This window comes from Sinocyclocheilus rhinocerous, unplaced genomic scaffold (assembly GCF_001515625.1).
Source record: "Sinocyclocheilus rhinocerous isolate Xijiao unplaced genomic scaffold, SAMN03320098_v1.1 scaffold215, whole genome shotgun sequence".
NCBI lineage: Eukaryota > Metazoa > Chordata > Actinopteri > Cypriniformes > Cyprinidae > Sinocyclocheilus > Sinocyclocheilus rhinocerous.
In genome coordinates, this window is record NW_015660885.1 from 743,039 (window position 1) to 762,301 (window position 19,263).

The 19,263-nt window shown below is 36.6% G+C and overlaps 2 protein-coding genes across 2 annotated transcripts in view; both read right to left on the reverse strand.

The window, feature by feature from the left end:
• The window catches only part of LOC107725755 (immunoglobulin superfamily member 11-like), a 99,202-nt gene extending 82,602 nt beyond the window's left edge, over nucleotides 1-16,600 (reverse strand). Inside the window, exon 1 of the mRNA XM_016535140.1 lies at nucleotides 16,318-16,600. Within this exon, the coding sequence (XP_016390626.1) occupies nucleotides 16,318-16,378 (61 nt within the window). The 5' untranslated portion in view covers nucleotides 16,379-16,600. The remainder of the gene's footprint in view (nucleotides 1-16,317) is intronic.
• Nucleotides 16,601-18,932: 2,332 nt separating this feature from the next.
• The window catches only part of LOC107725768 (putative uncharacterized protein DDB_G0292636), a 2,618-nt gene continuing 2,287 nt past the window's right edge, over nucleotides 18,933-19,263 (reverse strand). Inside the window, exon 4 of the mRNA XM_016535163.1 lies at nucleotides 18,933-19,152. The gene's annotated coding sequence lies outside the window, so the exon portion shown is untranslated. The remainder of the gene's footprint in view (nucleotides 19,153-19,263) is intronic.

A 19,263-nucleotide genomic window follows, 5' to 3' on the forward strand; every position in this document is an offset into this window, starting at 1 on the left:
GACAATGATTAGCTGGTTCATTAGGGTTGGAGCTAACCTCTGAAGGAAAGTGGCCTGGAAGGGCCAAGTTTGCCCACTCCTGGTCTAGTGTCTACACAGGACATTGAACTCTGTGTCAGTACCTCATAAATAGGACGAGGCAGTTTACTGTCGGGGATTTGTCATGTCGTGTCGCGCCGCATCCAGTGTAGCATCACTGATTATAATGAGTTCTATAGTATTTTGTCGTGTCGCGCCGCGCTGCTCGCGTCCTGTAGACAGGGTGTATTTAACTTTCTTATTTAGGCTACTTTCTTGTTTGTCCAAAATTTTACCAAAAGTTGGTAAAAATCTGCCACCGTCACAGCCCTAGCTCCAACTTCTCAGAGTTTTCTGTTAAGAAAATCAACCCAGTAACCTTACATGTGTCCTCTAGATTATCAGAAGACGTCTCAACAATGTCTCAAACTGTGCTCAAGCAGTCTGCTATCAAAAGTCTCAATGAGAACCCGCACACTGAAAAAAAATACCAATTTATCTGAGATATACTATCCACATTAATATTCAATCCAATTTAGGAGAGACAAGTAAAACAAATTTGATATTTCAGGGAAGCATATCTGTTATGTCTCCCGAGAAATAAATAAGCAACCTCTGAGCAATAAAAATGTTCCTTGAAATGGAAAACAAATTAACAGTGACCTTACGTGTCTCAACATCTCAACAATGTCTCAAACAAGTTTAATTTCAAATTTGACCAGCAAAAGAAAAAGTCAAAGTGTGAATTCTTTAACATCTCAGTTAGTTCTCCTAAAAATCAATGAGATAAAATGGAGAGCAAATGAAAAATGATTTTTCTTCTTACAAATACACCTCCATAATCTCAAGTGTCTTCTAACTTTTCAGCAACCTCTGAACAATAAAATGTTCCTGAGAAAAACACACCAGTAACCTCACGTTTCCTCTAGATTGTAAGACGACGTCTCAACAGTATCTCAAACTATGCTCAAAGCTATCAAAAGTCTGACATCTCAATGTGAACTCAATCATTCCACTAAATTCTAATTAAAATTCTGATGTGAGGTAATTATTATATCTGGAAAGTGATACGAGACAAAAAAAGAGCAACTTCAGAGCAATAAAAACCTTCCTCTGGACATTGCAGAGCCAAATTTAAAAGCACATGACAAACGGAGTGACTAAACACAACGGTCCGAGCATCATGAAGAGTTTTAGTGCAGTAGCGTGTATCGAGGCCCCTCCTGCATGAGGGCCGCTCGAACAGGGAGTCCGTTGTTTCAGGGAAACTCTTCTGCAGTGATGCATTCACATGCTAATAAACTGGAACAAAGCACACAAGCCGTGTCTGGCTCCAGAGCCTTCAACTAGGACAACCATCGCCACGGAAACCGGCTCTAGAACAGAATGCCTGGCATGGTTGAGGGTACGAGGAGAATGCCACAGTATTTACAGCGGCCAGTTTCAGGATGACGTTAAGCAATACACCACTTGAGGCTGTTAAAAACAATCCTTTACTGTGGTAAAATCACTGCAATGGTGGCTTACTGCTTCAATAAACTAATATAGAAAGTAAATAAATAAAATGCTTGATATAATGGACAATTCAAGCCTGAAGAAAACAACCTCTGTTCGCATGATGCGGGCATTTTTCACCCCATCAGCTGATGCTCGTCTAATGGAAGCGCACCTGAGACCAAATCACTGATGTGAGACAAACAGAAGAATCAGTAAACATGGGACTGTGCAGGAAACAGGATGTGCTGCATGACATCACTTCCTGTAGCCCGTGTGTGCACTTTCTGGTGCTGATTTTTTAATGCAACATTATTTAATGTGATCCCTTTAACATTTAATGCAGCAGAAGCAAATAAATATTAAATGAATATGAACTTAATTCAGATAAAATTGAATATTCTGAGAAAAAGCAAAGCGGATAAAGTGAAATAGTGAATAATGAATAAACTCAACTGAAGAAAAAAAAAGAGATTAAGCTCGCCAACACTGAAAGAAAAAGTTTTAGCTGGGGTTTTATTGGGATTTGTTCACTGTTTTATGGTCCAGCAGGTGAAAATAATTCATCTGATCACTTAATAAAGTAACAGCACAAGAAACAAGAGGAATCATTTAAACCTGGAGCACAAATGTTGCATGTTTGGATCTAAAAAGCAACATTATTTCAGCTTTCTACTTTCACAAGTACACAGAAAGATCAAATCCATTCTGCACATCATGCAGCAGCACCAGGCGTCCATATCAGGTACAACGCTGAGATTTAATATCTGCAAACAGTGCTTGATCTCACTCTCTTTCTCTGTACGCTACACGCACAGACTATCAAAGAACTCAGCCTTATGCTAATGTGTAATTAATTCCTGCAGCAGTATTTAAATCAGGATTAATTATAATTGAGCTCATTTTCATCGAGTGAGGCCGTGTAATCATTTGAAGAGGAGTCGGGCTTTTATCACACTTTTCTCCGAGTCGTATTTAGAATCCATAATATCAGGTTTCACACTCCGGTCATGTGCTGTAAAGTCTTGAAGTCAGAGCTCAGGGAACGGCTGCTTTTTGTACTTAATTGTTTAACCGGCGTGGTCAAGAGACTCGCTCATTAACGGACTAATACATGCCAGGGCTCTACGCTTTGCAATATATCGCACAACAAAAAATTGTTATCGTGACAGGCCTATCTGTGATACATTACTCAACGCTGCAAAAACACGTAGAAACCTTTGAAGCTCCCTGAGCGCAATCACAAGTATGATGATGATCGGGTCAGTCGCACTGGTGCTCCTAAAAAAATTTTCATAGTCGCGCGCAGTAGTTTTCAGTCGCAAATGCGACTGAAATGGTCGCACTGTAGAGCCCTGCATGCATGAATCAGTCGTGGAGTCTCAGAGAGACGCTTTCTTGCTTACAAAAGTTAACAAATCACATTAAAAAGAACTTGAGAAAGTGAGGGAAACTGTTGAGTCGAGGGAGCTGTGAAATAGAGGAAATATCTAGCTATTCCTGGACGGATGTGAGTTGGGAATTGAGCGAGATGGGTTACGGGTCCAAAAATACATCCATCACTGTCCGTTTTTACCGTAGAGGGAAACACGTGTGCTGGAGCTTCGAAGGCGACTTTGGACGAGTTCTTGACAGTGAGAATCGCAATAAAAGTCCAGTGAAACAAACAGAAAAATCAGTGCGATGGCACCTCCTCAGAGATCTGCTGTACTTCTTTCTGTGTTAGATCTGCCTCTTAACGCTGATGGCTTGGGTTTCAGTCTGTTGAAAATGAGAGCAGTTTGTCACTGATGTTTAGTCTGATGTAGCCGATAAGAAAACAGCATTAATTATATAAGATGGACAGTTTGGGGAGAACAGATGAAGATAAAGGGCCATCATTAACAGCACCATACAGCTTTAGTGCGAAAGCAGTGGTGGTGGATGAACGACAAGAACTAAAACACTAATGATAGAGAGAGATTTACACAATTTAAAACCAGGTAGGTATGTTAAAATAAAGCTATTTATTTGATTTATTACATAAATACACTCTGCCATTCAAAAGTTTGGGGTCAGTTAGAATTTTTTTAAATAAACTGAAACTTTTATTCAACAATGATGCATTAAATTGATTAAAAGTGACAATAAAATATATTCACATAGAAAGCAGTTATTTTGAATTATAATAATATTACATAATATTACTGATTTTACAGTATATTTTTATCAAATAAATGCAGACTTGGCGAGCATAAGAGACTTCTTTCAACATTAAAACATCTTACCGACCACAAAAATGTAAACACTAATTTACATAGTCAGATGTAGTGATTAGTTTACTGTATATATAAATAAAAGTCAATTGAATAGAGACAATAGGAAGATATAAAGACGGACAAATAGAGACAGAGCGAGCAGTAGATCAATGTGAGTGCTGTCTGACTGATACGTCAAATCCAAAAATGATCCATAATCTATAAATCTATAAAATCACTGCCCACTAATCTGCTCAGCTGAGCCTGTTTTAGCAGAAGATTTGGCCCAAATACACACAGGAGCACTTCACTGTTTCACAAACTATCATCCTTATCTTACACACACTCACACACGTGTCCACTAAAGCCTCTCCAATAGCCTGAATCTACTTAAAAAAAGCCTTTCTGTGCAGGATCACACTAATGGGTCACACAGAGATCACGCAGTAGTTTTCAGTCGCAAATGCGACTGAAATGGTCGCACTGTCGAGCCCTGAATATAATAAGTGGACTGAACTTCAGGGGAAAAAATAAAGAGCTTCAAATGTCTACATTATAGCTCTTTAAAATATTCTTTCTATTGGTGAAGGACACATACAGTCATACTGGTGGCGATAAGTAAAATCACTCTAGCTTTTCTTTCTCTTTCGAGCTGAAATGAATTTCAGATATTCCATCAAGCAGACATAAAGCCTCAGCTGCAATCTCTAAACGTCTTCAGTAAGAAATGAGCCATCCGGTTCCTGCAGCCCCTCCATCCACTCTTCCTGTGTCAGAATGAACAGATTGAAGAGGGAGCGACAGATCTGACAGGACAGATGATCTTCTGCTGTTCAAGAATTCCATATGGTGGAGAGAAACAGAGTTATGAATCTGTCTCTGCATAAATCAAGAGGTTATTCAGACAGAAAGCTCTAACCTGCAGTGGTGGCAGATATTTGGAGATGTTCTGACTCCACCCGAACACACAAACAGGTGGAGACAGCAAAACTGTACAGTAAAAATGTAGGGTTTTATTTATTTATTTTAACTATTACAGTTTTTGTTAATATTTTGAGTTAGACTTTAATTTTCTATTTCAAATTAATTTTAGTTTTTTCATTAAAAGTGTTCATTTAGTTTTAAATTTGTCGTGTGTGTATTTTTTTTTTTTGTAAATATATCTATATAGTTTTTTATTAAGTTTAAGTCTTAGTTTTTAGTTTATTTATTTTTAGTTATTTTAGCACTTCAACAAACTGAAATTAGCTATAACTAAACTAGCTGAAACTTTTTATTTTATTTCGGTTCAGTTATTTAATGTACAAAAAAAGTGAGTCATTAAATCATTCATACAACTGATTCGTTTAAACACAGATTCATTTAAAAACTAAATAAATCACAATCATTATGAGTGAGTCAAAGAATCACTCACTCAAATGATTCATTCTCAGATACTAATTAATTAAGGAACTCAACAACTGACTAGTGAGTCATTAAATCATTCATTCAACCGATTCGTTTAAACACACTGATTCATTCAGGAATTAAACAAGTGACTATCATTATGAAGTGATTCAATGAATCAATCATTCGACCAATTAATTCAAACACTGATTCAATCAGTGATTCATTTGTTTTAGTTTTAGTTAAAAATAGTTGAAATATTAGAAATGCCCTTATAAAGAAAAAAAGAAATCACAAATGAGATCTTTTAACATCTCATTTGTTTCTCCTAGACAGCAATGAGATCAAAATGGAAGCAAATAAAGACTTAAAGTCCTTCTGCTTCTTAAAGGGGTCATATGATGCGATTTCAATTTTTCCTTTCTCTTTGGAGTGTTACAAGCTCTTGGTGCATAAAGAAGATCTGTAAAGTTGCAAAGACTAAAGTCTCAAAACCAAAGAGATATTCTTTATAAAAGTTAAGAGTTAACCACGCCTACCTAAAATGGCTCGTTCTAACACGCGAAACTACTTTGTTTGGTCTTCCAAAAGAGGAAAAATAATGTGTTTTTTTAACTTTAAACCGCATAAACACATTTCATTACACCAAATACACAAAATAATGTTCTTTTTAGCAGCATCATATGACCCCTTTAAAAGTGTCTCCTGAGAAAAGGACCTCATAGTTTTCTCCTCTAGAGTTTCAAAAGCAATCCAAACAATGTCTCAAACTGTGCCAAGATACCAAAATCGGCAATCAAAAGTCTTAATATTAACGCAAACATTTCTCATCCGAGAAATACCTGAGATAAAACACTTCAACAAACCTGAGCTGTAAAAGCGCAACACTTTCCTCTGAGTAAACGTGACTCCTACACACCAGAATAAAAGAGCATTCTTCTCCAAAGCAACAAAAATACAAATGAACAGACATGCGTCCACCTGCACTAACGATCTATTTAAATTAGTAATGTCTATTGATTAGACACAGTTTTCATGTTAACTGCCCACAGCAAGCGCTCTCTGAGGCCAGATATTGATTCCCCGTGATAGAGAGAGAAGGTGTAAATACTACAGCAAGTCAGGATGGGAAGAAAAAGACTCAGTGCTTTTGCTCAAGAGTAGCCATGCATCTGCTGTTATTTTAAAGCCCACATAAACACATACAGCAGACACACAAAACTGACTGGTAACATGCTGGTAACTGTAGTGGTCTGGAGGATTGAATACTGATTTGAGAATCTAGAAATTACAAATTTACAAGATAAATACATACAAATGACACTAATGCAGAATTTTTCCTTCTAAAAATTTCTTGGAATCAACAGCTGAAATTGTTCCGTAAAATGACTGTAACAAACGAAACTATGTTTTAAACAACTTTACAGTTAAAATAATAAGTTTTGACAAAAACAGAAAGGTTTATAAAATAGTAAACCTCGCATTTCAGCCTAATAAATTATACAAATGTTATAAATATGGTCTGAGCAAAAACAGCAAATGGGCTGCATGAAAATTCCAATTTGGAATTTGTGCAGGAAAAATCACTCATATTTTGTTCAGAATATGTAAAAATCTAGTTATCATCAGTATTTTTACATAGAACATTCTCATCTGTTTAAATCAAATCAAAAATAGAATTAAATACTGTGTTAGTGCACCATTATGTGAACTGTAAAGTAGCTTTACAGTTCAAATAATACAACTTTTGACAAATACTGAAAGTTTAAAAAAAATAGTAGACCTCACATTTCAGCCAAGTAAACGATTATGCATGTTATATATAATTGGTCTGAACAAAAATGGCAGATGGGCTGAATGAAAATGCAAATTTACAAATCCCTAGTATTCTGGATTTTTGTATGGGAAAATTCACTCTTATTTTGTTCAGAATATGTATAAAACTAGTTAACATCAGTATTTGCACATAGAACATTTAATTTTTTTCAATCAAATCTAAAATATAATTAAATATGCTGTTAACCGATCTTAAAGCTGGCAACTACTTACAAATCCCTAGCATTGTGGGGAATTTTGCACACTTTTGTGGACATTTTGTTAAGGATACATAAAAATCTAGTTGGCTTTTAGGCTAAAGCCTCTAAAGGGAAAAAAAAATCATCTTTTGCTCCTGCAGAGAAGCAACATCCAATATAACAAAAACACAGGGAAAAAATTGGACATTAATGATGGTTGCAAGAGAAAATGAGAAAATGAGAGAATGAGATTGAGAAGACCTGCTTTGTTGTGAATTATTGGACTGTGGGGCTACCAGTATTACAGCGCACACACACACACCTCTGACCTATTGATTTATATCAGCCTCTGCAATCACACCCACAGAATCGCTCATGACACCCGCTCTACAAACAATATCTAGAGTGTGTGTGTTTTTTCTATAAGGATGAATTTTTCATTTGAAATATGAGTATTTGCACAGAATATTTTCACTAGTTCAAAGCAAAAATGTTATTAAATACAGTGCAAATAGACCTCAGAACTTAAGCTTTTAATTTCTGCTCCACTATCATCACCAAATGGAATTGCAAAAATTATAATAGTTTTCAAACAGGTTTTTTGATCTGTTCACCAGTCATCCATTAGTTGAACAAAGAGATAGTTAGGTCAATGCTGCTGCTCAAATGCTTCTAGAAGGACTCAGTCTACAAATATATTATTATTTGTCTCTGTATTTTAAACTGGGATACAAGACATTATTCCGAAAAATTGCACTGTCATGTTTCGAATATTTAAATAAAGCTTCAATTGGCAAACATGCTTAATCCTCTGGAATTACAAACATTCGTTTGAATTTAATAAGATGAGTGATGTCACGAAAAGACGTCTTGGGCATTTGTCTCTGAGAGCAAACACTGCTTCACTATTGTCAGATATTTTTATAGATTGAAGGACGGACAAACCCAAAATAAAAGTTCTTTACAGGCATCGAAGGTTCCATGTAGAACCTTTAACATTCATGGAATCTTTCCTTCACACAAAAGGTTCTTTATAATGGAAAAAGGTTCTTCAGATTTTTTAAATGTTCTTCACACTAAAAAAAATGGTTCTTTTAAGAACTGTTCACTGAAAGGTTCTTTTGGGAAACCCAAAATGCTTCTTCTACACCATCGCTATGAAAACCCCCTTTTGAAACCTTTATTTTTAAGCGAGTAAAAGCACTTTCCCCAAGACAGACTAAACTTTGACTTGAAATAGACTCAAATCTCTGTCGACTTGAACAATTTAGTCTGAGACCAGGTTGTATACCTGGAGGACCAGCTCTTGAAGAGATAAAAGAACAAAGGGAAAAGAAGAAGAAAAAGAATAAAGTGGTTTCTTCCTCTGGAATCACTGAATATCAGCTGCTTTGTACAGCTCAGTGAGTCTCTGATCGGCCCAGTACCTGAAAGAACATTCTTCTTTAAAAGACACTGTTGAATAGAGAAGTGTTTTAGAGAGGATATCATCGCCAGAGAGAGCTACTCCACTTGAAAGTCAGTTCATTTAGAGCCATTTCATTGTGAAACTCAACTCTAGACAGAGTAAGGTTATGCCACTACTAATATTAATCACTGTAAACCTCCTGATGTGTTCAAAAACTGGATACAACTTTTATTTTAGGGGTCAAATTGCAATTTATATGCTATAAAGGCAATTTGCCAAAAATTGACACTAAAAAATGTAAACATGTACATGTAAAAACAGAAAACCTGTATTGTAGCTTGTCAGAGACTAAAAGATATAAAATATGAGAGAAATTTAATAATTCCCATCTATTATTTCTATTGTGTTTGGGGTCAATTTGACACACATAATTGTTCAAAATTAGCTGCACAGACACAAAATAAAAGTTTTTTTTGTTGTCATGACTACTTGTTAGGGATGTAACGATTCACTCAACTCACGATTCGATTCACGAATTTTTAAAAAAAATTTTTCCAAAATGAGATTTAAGACGAATTATAAATTAAATGTGTCCTTTTATTATTGCTTGGACAAAATGCTGCACATTTCTTTGTGAAATTGAAATATAACACTATAATAATATACTAATATAGCACTTGCATATTATTGCTCTTTTGTTGGTTTTGATTGCTTCTATTGTCCTCATTTGTAAGTCGATTTTCAACCGGCCTGCGGTTAATCGTTACATCCCTACTACTTGTAGTGACTTTTTGCACACCGAGATGCAAGTAACTACAAGTAAAAATAGTATCTAACATTATTTGTACTTGTAAGTAGTGTTTATTGCTATTTGTACTTCCTCTGCCTTTTTGTCTTTTTCTCAAACCCTTGTGAGGGTGAAATGGAGTTCTTTTCAGTGCTGCAACAGTCTTGTAAATAGGATCCAAAAAACTGACAACCAAAAACAACCCGTGACAGAAAATGTATAGGCTATACTTTTTTTTTGGACTGTGAAACTTGACTAGATAAAGAAAGAGTCCATTTTTCTTGGTTGACTCAGAAGACGAGTCTCAATTTTGAATCTTAAATTTCATATTTCATAAAGTTTTTTCTGCTTTTATTTGACTCTTTAGTGTTTTGCAAAGTGTTGATTTTTGGCAAATTGCATGGAAACCAATGGGAGTCAATGGGAGAGTCAACACAAAAATTACAACATTTATACAGCCTTTCCAAAACACATCTATGTGTTGAAACTATGCACATTCATGACCCTAAATGAGAAATATCCACCAAATGTCAAAAAGAAATAAATAGTTTAACCAGTATTTCAAGCAGTTTGAAAAGTAAGTGACCCTAACACAGCAGGATGGTTAAAAACTGATATTGATATCTTAGTTCTTTTGCTGTATTAACAGTTTTAGTACATGTCTTTCCCTGCTGTCTTTTTTTGGGTCATGAACCACCAGTTGAGAAGCACTGATCTAGCCAGCGGTGTTTTAGCAGGAATCTGGTGAGATGTGTTGTGGTTAGACCTCTAGCCCGCTGCTGACCTCACGTCTCTTGAAGGTGACTCTCCATCTCGCTCAAAAATCTCATATCATTTATTCATTCCTCATCCCTAAACCCAAGGATGGCAGTCATCCTATCCCGTCTCTTTCTCTCTCAGGCACTTTGCTAGCAGTCCCAATGGTCGTTTAATTTTTGAGTGGATATTTTTAGCTGAAGATAATCGAGGTGGAAACTTCCATCTGTCCTCTGCACATTCCAGCTGCTCCGCTTTTCAACGGGAAAAAGCAAATCAAGGGAAAAAGCACTCATATTGGCATTATCATCATCATTTTCACCCTCACTTCTTTAAACACAAAAGTGAAAGGGGTAAATTCACAAAATTATTTTTTAAACATATGGCCATTTTTACAGTTTTTCTTAGAGCTAAAAAAGTGACTCAGGAAAGAAACCACAGGATTATGCTGATAAGATCATTGCATATTTAAATAGTTCCTAATCAAGACATGCTCTATTTTTCATTAATTGAAATAAAGCTGAAATAAAATAAAATATTTGATGAAAAAATTTAACTAAATGTACTAAAATTATTAATTATTAAATTATTATTAAATTACATTATTTATTATTAAAATGAAAACTGACAATATAAAAAAATTCTAAATATTAATAAATACTAAATTAATTGTATATAAATAATACTAAAATAGCACTGTCTCTAACCAGGGTTCCCACATTGTTTGACCAATGAACTTTTCCAGTAACTAGTTTTAATTCACCTAAACTTGATGAGGATTTCTTAAAAATTATTTTATAGAAACTGTGCTCAGAAAGAGTTGAGTAAAAACCATATTAAGCTATATTTGCCATATAAATGTATTATTTTTCCAAAATAATTTATACATGACTTTCCAGGCCTGGAAATCACAACTAAATATATTACATAAAATATATTTATGCTACATATATATATATATATATATATATATATATAAACAACTGCTGATAGATTTTATAAAAGCAGATATTAAACTCAAATCAGACAAAACTATTGCTGAAAAAAATCACCCTAATTCGACTTCATTCCTATCCTTGAGAAAACGATCTGCAAACTTTATATAAGAAATCCATTTTTATGTTAATTCAGTTTGGTTTGATTTTCAAGCAAAGTTGCATTCAGCGCAGGGTCAAAAAGTGCAGCACCGCTTCGGATGAACTTTAATTGGCAGAATTGATCTGTTCGCTGGTGTGGTTCCTGAAGCCTGAGGCAGAGCAATACAATGATTAGAACTCAAGCACAGAGAAACCTCCATCCCTCTCTCTCCTTCAAAACACTGTAACAAATCATTCATTTCAGCTCAGGCCTCTGATGACTTGGTCAGTGGCAGTGCATAACTCTGTCTCCATCGATCTATCTACTTTTCTTTTTAAAGTTCAGACTTGCATGCCCATTTTTTCTCACATTCGTGCTGCCTGGCCATTTCCTAATGGCAGAAGATGCTAAATTAATGACCGAAGATCCGGTGATCATGTGCAGGGACGTGTCTCGAAACTGACTGTGACAGCAGCGCAGGAAATGCAGCGAACTCTGGAAGACGCCCCAGTTTCCGACAACAACATCCAAAACGCCACGAGCACAGGTCTCAGTGGGACAAAAACACAGTGTTTCGCCAGAACCCGACCCATTGCCCCGGCTCTCATGACACTTTACAGCCTCAGTTTAAAGTGAATCTCACTCAGGGAGCCGCTCCATAACAGAACTAAACACCTGGAAGTGCTCTGTAAATGGATCCTGTGCTGGAGATGACAACGCTGCGTATTTGTTCAGTGGAGTCCCTACACGTATGTACCAGCAAATGCTATCACAAACATGCATGTATTAATGAGACATGTCTGAATAGACGTACACATCCAGGGCTGTTATCTCATCAGCTTAACGTCAACATGCTTTACAGAGAGATGGAGAGAGAAACTGTTGCATGGAGATTGAATTAGGCCAATGCCAAAGTGAATGGTACAAAAAAAAGTTGTAAATTTCATTTTTTTGCAAGACTAAGCATCATTCCCAAAGTGACGCTTATTACAGTTAAAACTAAAACCATAAACATTTTCATTAGAGATCGACCGATATATCGATTTACCGATATTTTCATGACACTTTACAGCCTCAGTTTAAAGTGAATCTCACTCAGGGAGCCGCTCCATAACAGAACTAAACACCTGGAAGTGCTCTGTAAATGGATCCTGTGCTGGAGATGACAACGCTGCGTATTTGTTCAGTGGAGTCCCTACACGTATGTACCAGCAAATGCTATCACAAACATGCATGTATTAATGAGACCTGTCTGAACTGACGTACACATCCAGGGCTGTTATCTCATCCGTTTAATGTCAACATGCTTTACAGAGAGAGGAACTATGTTACGTGGCGATTGAATTAGGCCAATGCCAAAGTGAATGGTACAAAAAAAAGTTGTAAATTTCATTTTTTTGCAAAACTAAGCATCATTCCCAAAGTGACGCTTATTACAGTTAAAACTAAAACCATAAACATTTTCATTAGAGATCGACCGATATATCGATTTACCGATATTTTCCCCGATATTTAAGCATTTTACCATAATCGGTTGTCGGTTTTGTAATATCGGATTCACCGATAAACGCCGCCATCTTGTGGGTGTTTTGAGAATTGCGCGCAGGATCGCCATTGCAGCGAGTCTGAGGGGAGACGAGACAACAACAACAGCGTGCATAGGTAAAGCATACGTACTTGCTTTGCTGTAATTAGTAAACTTCATAACAGCCATTAATGCACATATTAGATGCGTTACATAAATGCCTGAAATGTAGCTAGTTTATGCAGCTTGTCTCTAAGAAATAGAGTCACGCAAGATAATCCGTCAAGTCCTGTCCCAATAAAGACGTAACTTTGCCTGAATTAAATAATATACAGCCATGAGTCAGTCATCTCATCAGCCGTTGTCATCTCCAGCGCAGGATCCATTTACAGAGCACTTCCAGGTGTTTAGTTCTGTTATGGAGCGGCTCCCTGAGTGAGATTCACTTTAAACTGCGGCTGTAAAATGTCATGAGAGCCGGGGCAATGGGTCGGGTTCTGGCGAAACACTGAGTTTTTGTCCCACTGAGGCCTGTGCGCGTGGCGTTTTGGATGTTGTTGTCGGAAACTGGGGCGTCTTCCAGAGTTCGCTGCATTTCCTGCGCTGCTGTCACTGTCAGTTTCGAGACCCTGCACATGATCACCGGATCTTCGGTCATTCATTTTGCATCTTCTGCCATTAGGAAATGGCCAGGCAGCACAAAGGGCCACGGAGAGGCACCTCGAGGGCATGTGAGGAAAAATGGGCATGCAAGTCTGAACTTTAAAAGGGGTCGGTGCACCGGTGGGCAAGTGACGTAACCGGTGTTGCGGCTTAACAACGGTATAAGGGCCACGGAGAGGCACCTCGAGAGCATGTGAGGAAAAATGGGCATGCAAGTCTGAACTTTAAAAGGGGTCGGTGCCGCGGTGGGCAAGTGACGTAACCGGTGTTGCGGCTTAACAACGGTATCACCGTCAGCACCGTCTATCGCGGCAAGCCTACTTGATGCACTAAAATAACTAAAACTACAACTGGAATAAAATTTTTTAAAAAATGTTAAAAAAAAGGAACTTTAACTAAAATTTATTTTTTAAAATAAATCTCTTTCTAAATGTTATGAACAACTATAACACTACTTAAATGATACTAAAATAACACTGATCAGCACTCATATTGGTAATAAAAATAATCAGAAGGGCAATAAAACAAAATCAATACTGTCAATACACACTTCCTGGCAGTTACATGTAAAACGCTTATATTTATAATCACTCTCTCTTATCTCTTGCGTATGTCTCATGTCTACTGTGCAATATTATTATATCAAACAATATTTCTCTTTAATAGCATCTAATTGTCTAAAATAACTAAAACTACAACTGGAATAAAAAAAAGAAAAAAAAAAAAGAAAAGAAAAAAAAAGGAACTTTAACTAAAATTTATATTTTTAAATAAATCTCTTTCTAAATGTTATGAACAACTATAACACTACTTAAATGATACTAAAATAACACTGATCAGCACTCATATTGGTAATAAAAATAATCAGAAGGGCAATAAAACAAAATCAATACTGTCAATACACACTTCCTGGCAGTTACATGTAAAACGCTTATATTTATAATCACTCTCTCTTAACGTCTACTGTGCAATATTATTATATCAAACAATATTTCTCTTTAATAGCATCTAATTGTGTAAAGCTGCTGTGTGCAGCTTTCTGGAAGTTCAAAAATATTAACAATACAGTGTGTACAAACAATACGGTCCCTAGAGTTTGGGAAACCTATTCGACAACAAAATCAATGTAAAAAAATTCAACCTAATTCGTCTGTAAAGTTTATTTGAAAAAAAATCAATTTTAATTCAGTTTGGTTTGATTTTTAAGGGAAGCTGCATTGTGCAACGCTGCCAGGTTCTATTTATGACGTGCTGACAAACATTTCAAATGGTTTTCAACGGTCGTTTGATCGCGACCAGTGTAGGCAGACTTTAGCTGTTGTAGACACGGTGTTACTCACCTATTGAGAAGAAACAAAGCAACCTCGGCATCCGATCGCAGGCCTCCGCTCCTTGAGTTCTCTCCAGCGCTGGAAAGCTGATCCGATATTTACACGGGTCCTACTTCTTGCCTTATCGTTCCGCAGACGGTTTCCTCTTTTGTTTTTTATCCGCCATCTCTATCTTTCTGTCGCTCGGCTCGGCTAATGTCCGTCCCATGCACTGAAAGCTCTCTCCTCCACATCACGAGTAGACACGCCCCTTATTGCTGATTGGCTACAAGTTTGTTTTGCTATTCGGCCCGAATCAGTTTTCTAAAGTGTTTTTGAAAAATCACATACCCTGCCTTTAATGCCAAATTTACATTGCAAAGGCGGTACAGAAACGCTTCTGAAGTGGCATGTAGGTGTCTTAACGTAGACTGTTAAATGCTTTTCAGAGGTGGCATAAATGCATTTCCACAGCAACTTGGGTCTGAGCATGCATAATTTAGTCTGGCTTTTATGTGGCATTGCGCCTTTACACTGAATTTTGATCAGGCACAGAGCAGCCTAAATCAGCAGTGTAAAGATACCTTAAATTGCAGAACTGATTTGTTCGCTTTTACTATAATGTGTACTCGAATGCAAAAGGAGTTGCTTACTGCATACTGTACAGTAGGGATGAATGCATATTCGGACACAGACAATGTTTTGCATGAACGAAACTCTACTCTGGATCTATTCTGAAAAATAGACTTCAAACGGGTTTTACAGAGCCTTTTGAAATTCCAAAGAACCGAAGGAACAGATGCATCCAATATGCTGATCTAGATGAACATACAATCCCAGAGCTACCTGCATATGTCGGTCCCTTGTGTGGGCCAACATATGCAAACAAATATCACCCGAATCCCACAGAGGATGTTACAATGAAAGTGTGCGAGTGTGTGTTCGTGCATCTGACTGTCACAAGCGTCACGTGGAGCAGTGCTCTTCATAATCTGGTTGGATTACGGCTCTCAGACCTGCGCTGTCTGGCCCGTCCATCCGTCAGTCCTCGGCCCCATGTATCCGCTTCCGATCCATGATCATTCATGACCCACTCACAACTTCACAACATCAGGCTTTGTGTTGTTCAGATCACACACACAACAGTTGCACTTTAGCTGGAAAAATTACTCTTTGTTAGTGTCCTCTCACAAACTATCTTCCTGTTTGAGACTGTAAAGCTGTTTTGACACAATCAGGATTGTAATAAAGCGCTATATAAATAAAGGTGACTTGACTTTGGGTGCCAAAAATGTGCAAGCAATCAAACACCAGCAGTGTGTGTGTGTGTATATATGTGTATGAGTGAGCAAGACACTGAAAACAACTGATTTTTCAGATATTTCACTACATTTGTGAGGATTTTAGGTGTGTAACACAAACACACACACACAAAGACATACGCAAAAAGGACACATCTTCACATGACAGCTGTCAAACCTTCTCAAACACCTCACATCTTGAACTACACCCAAGACTTTGTTTACATTCCTTGTAAATATAGGATTTTGTGACGTCACAGCAACTAACGTTAGTACACAAAACAATTTGCGGCATAAATACGAAATGAATAAGCAAGTGTACATGAATAACAAAACTTACCATTCACACAAAAGAAGACCAGCCAAGCAATCCATAGATCAGAATTATGAAATTTCAGCATTTTTCTGAGGGAAAGTCGTCGTGTTATGAAGTTCAAAGTCAGTCAGATTTTCTCCACAGTTTGGTGGTGGGAAAGTAATTGTCTTTCAAATAAAATCTAAAGCTTTTTAAAAATATTTCAACGATGACATGTAAAAATAAAAACTACAACTAGTCAAATTAAATCGGCGCGTAAAATTCCCTCAGAGAACTCGTTAGCGTCGGGATCCGCGTGAACGCGTCCGGTTCGGTCCGTCGGGATCCGCGTGAACGCGTCCGGTTCGGTCGGTACCGGGGCGTCCGGTTCTGTTCTTCAGCACAACACAGAGCTGTGTTCACATGCCGTCCACGGTGAACCAGACAAACGAGCACCGGATCCGCGAGAGGGCCATGACCGACGCCGCTGCCGCCTCTCTCCGCTCTGACTGAGACCCTGACTAACTGACTGCTGGCCTGTTGCCTGGAGACCGCTGACGCCAGTGACGCCAGTCCCAGCGCGAGGTAACTGTGCCCTCCTCTGGCGCGAAAAGGTGGCAGCGCGGGAAAGATATGAACGGGACAGACAGGAAAAGATAAAGAAGATTGTCTCAGTCTATTGAATGACTAAATATTTTTTTAAATGTTATATTATATTATATTAATTTTGTACACCATACAAACAAGTCAGTTTTAACAAGATTTACTATATTTGTGAGAATAAGATTTTCTTAATTTGTCTGTATAGCTGCATTATATTTATTATGGTGTTCAGTAATGTACAGTCATTACACTCTGAGCTCTCAATTAGGTATTCATACAATCAATAAACTAACTGATCAATAAACTTGTTTAGAGACAGAATCAATAAAACACCTGTCTATCATCCAGCTGACTCACAGGACACAGAACAAGCCAAACACACGTTACCTGTACTGTAGCTATCTATGCTGAAATACCAGTTCTATTTTCTTATAAAAATAAACAAATGTATAAATAAATATGGATTTAAATACATGTGGGAATAAATAATAACAATAAATGAATGTATAAATAAATATAAAATAAATGAAAGAATGGAAAATAAAGTTAAAAAACTGAAATAAAAAGTAAATACAGAAAATAATAAATAAAGGTCATACAAATTAATGACTACATTAAATTAAAATAAATATGTGAGGGAATAAATATAATAAATCATCATATAAACAATAAAATATATTACAATATAAAAATGAATAAAAATGAAAATAAAATATAAAGTTAAAAATAATGCAAATAAATTTAAAAATAAGTGAAGAAAATACTAAAGGAAAAATAAATAATAAAAATTAATTAATGTCTAATTCGAATTAAAATAAATATAACAATAAATGAACATAAATAATTACACCATAAAACAAATAAAACAATTATAAAATACTGCAAATAAAGTTAAAAATAGAAAATAATGAATAAAGGAAAAATAAGTAATTAATGACTATATTTGAATAAAAATTAATTGTATTTTGTTTTATCATTTACTCGTTTATTTTCCTATTGTTATAGTACACTATGTATTTTTTACATTTAATTTAGCTTTGTCCTCCAAACACACACACAACTTAAAAAAATATAATGACTATATAAACCCCTAAAGAACACAACAACATCGTTTATTTGATGTGCTATTTCCAATTTTTCCCTGAACATAATTTAACCTGACTGCAGTCAAGTTTTGTCTGATTTAGTTACTTTTGGCACCAATTTGTCCTCAAACTCCAGCTAAGTAACCCCTCACACACCTCTGAAACAAACTTCTCTGCATTTACATCCATCTTCTATGAGAAACGTGCAGAGCAGCAGATGTTCAGATCTCTGACTCCGACCGCACCGAACATCTCAAACAGCCGAAACAAGCCAACTTTTCCCCCTGATTAAACTTTCAGCATCTTCAGTGTGTTTGATGAAATATGCATGTGAAAGATTGACGGGGTGTTGCTGAAAAAAAAAATGCTACTGTGCTTTGCATCTATCCTGCAGGCGTTTGGCACCGAATAAGAGAGAAAGACTTGTCTCAGTCTGATGGACAGAGAGAAATATCCCTCTCTTCCGCCTCTGGGCAACAATCGCCCGGTTCTCTTATCTCTGGCATACAGTTGTCTTCAGCCCAGCAAAGAACGTCCAAAACAGTGTTTGGAAGCAGCCTGCGTTTCGTCCTGCTGTTCAGATGAATTATCTGTGCCGTACTCAAACATAGATGAATAAGCAAACAAATCGTGCTCAAACCAGACAGATCTGTGCTGAAACCTTCAACATCAACCATGCATTTGCATAAGCGTGCTGTTTAGACAAAGATACTGTCGTGTTGACTACTGACTTTTTGAATTTTCATGGTGAATTAACCTATTTCTAATTAACCAAGTTACTACACAAAGCCTTGTTTTAACAATACATATCAATTCATTTGTGCTGAATGCCTTAATTTGATTGTTACACACATACATTGATCAAATAGGACTTTTGTACGTCAAACCGGCCAAGATTTATCAAAACACTAATAGCTCACTAACCAGCAACCACTGAAAGCTAATACGAGACAAAATGGATAAAAATAACTATTTCAAACATCAGAATTTATTAAACCAGCAAACAGTTTAACAAAAATAGCAGATAAGTCTCTTTATTCCAGTGTTTCATTGAAGATTTGACATGTAGGTAGCGCCACCTTGTGGAAGTTTGGAATTACAGCTCAATAACTTCAAGAGATTGTCATATAATCATACAATAAAGATTTTTACATTATGTTTCTGGAGGTATCTGATGAATCTTGCTTCAGTCCTACAAAAAAAAACACAGAGAGAAAGACAAATGTTAACCTTTAGATTCTTACAAGAATCCTTAGAACTAAACCTAAGCCCTTATTATGCAAGCTCTGCTGCAAGACATTGT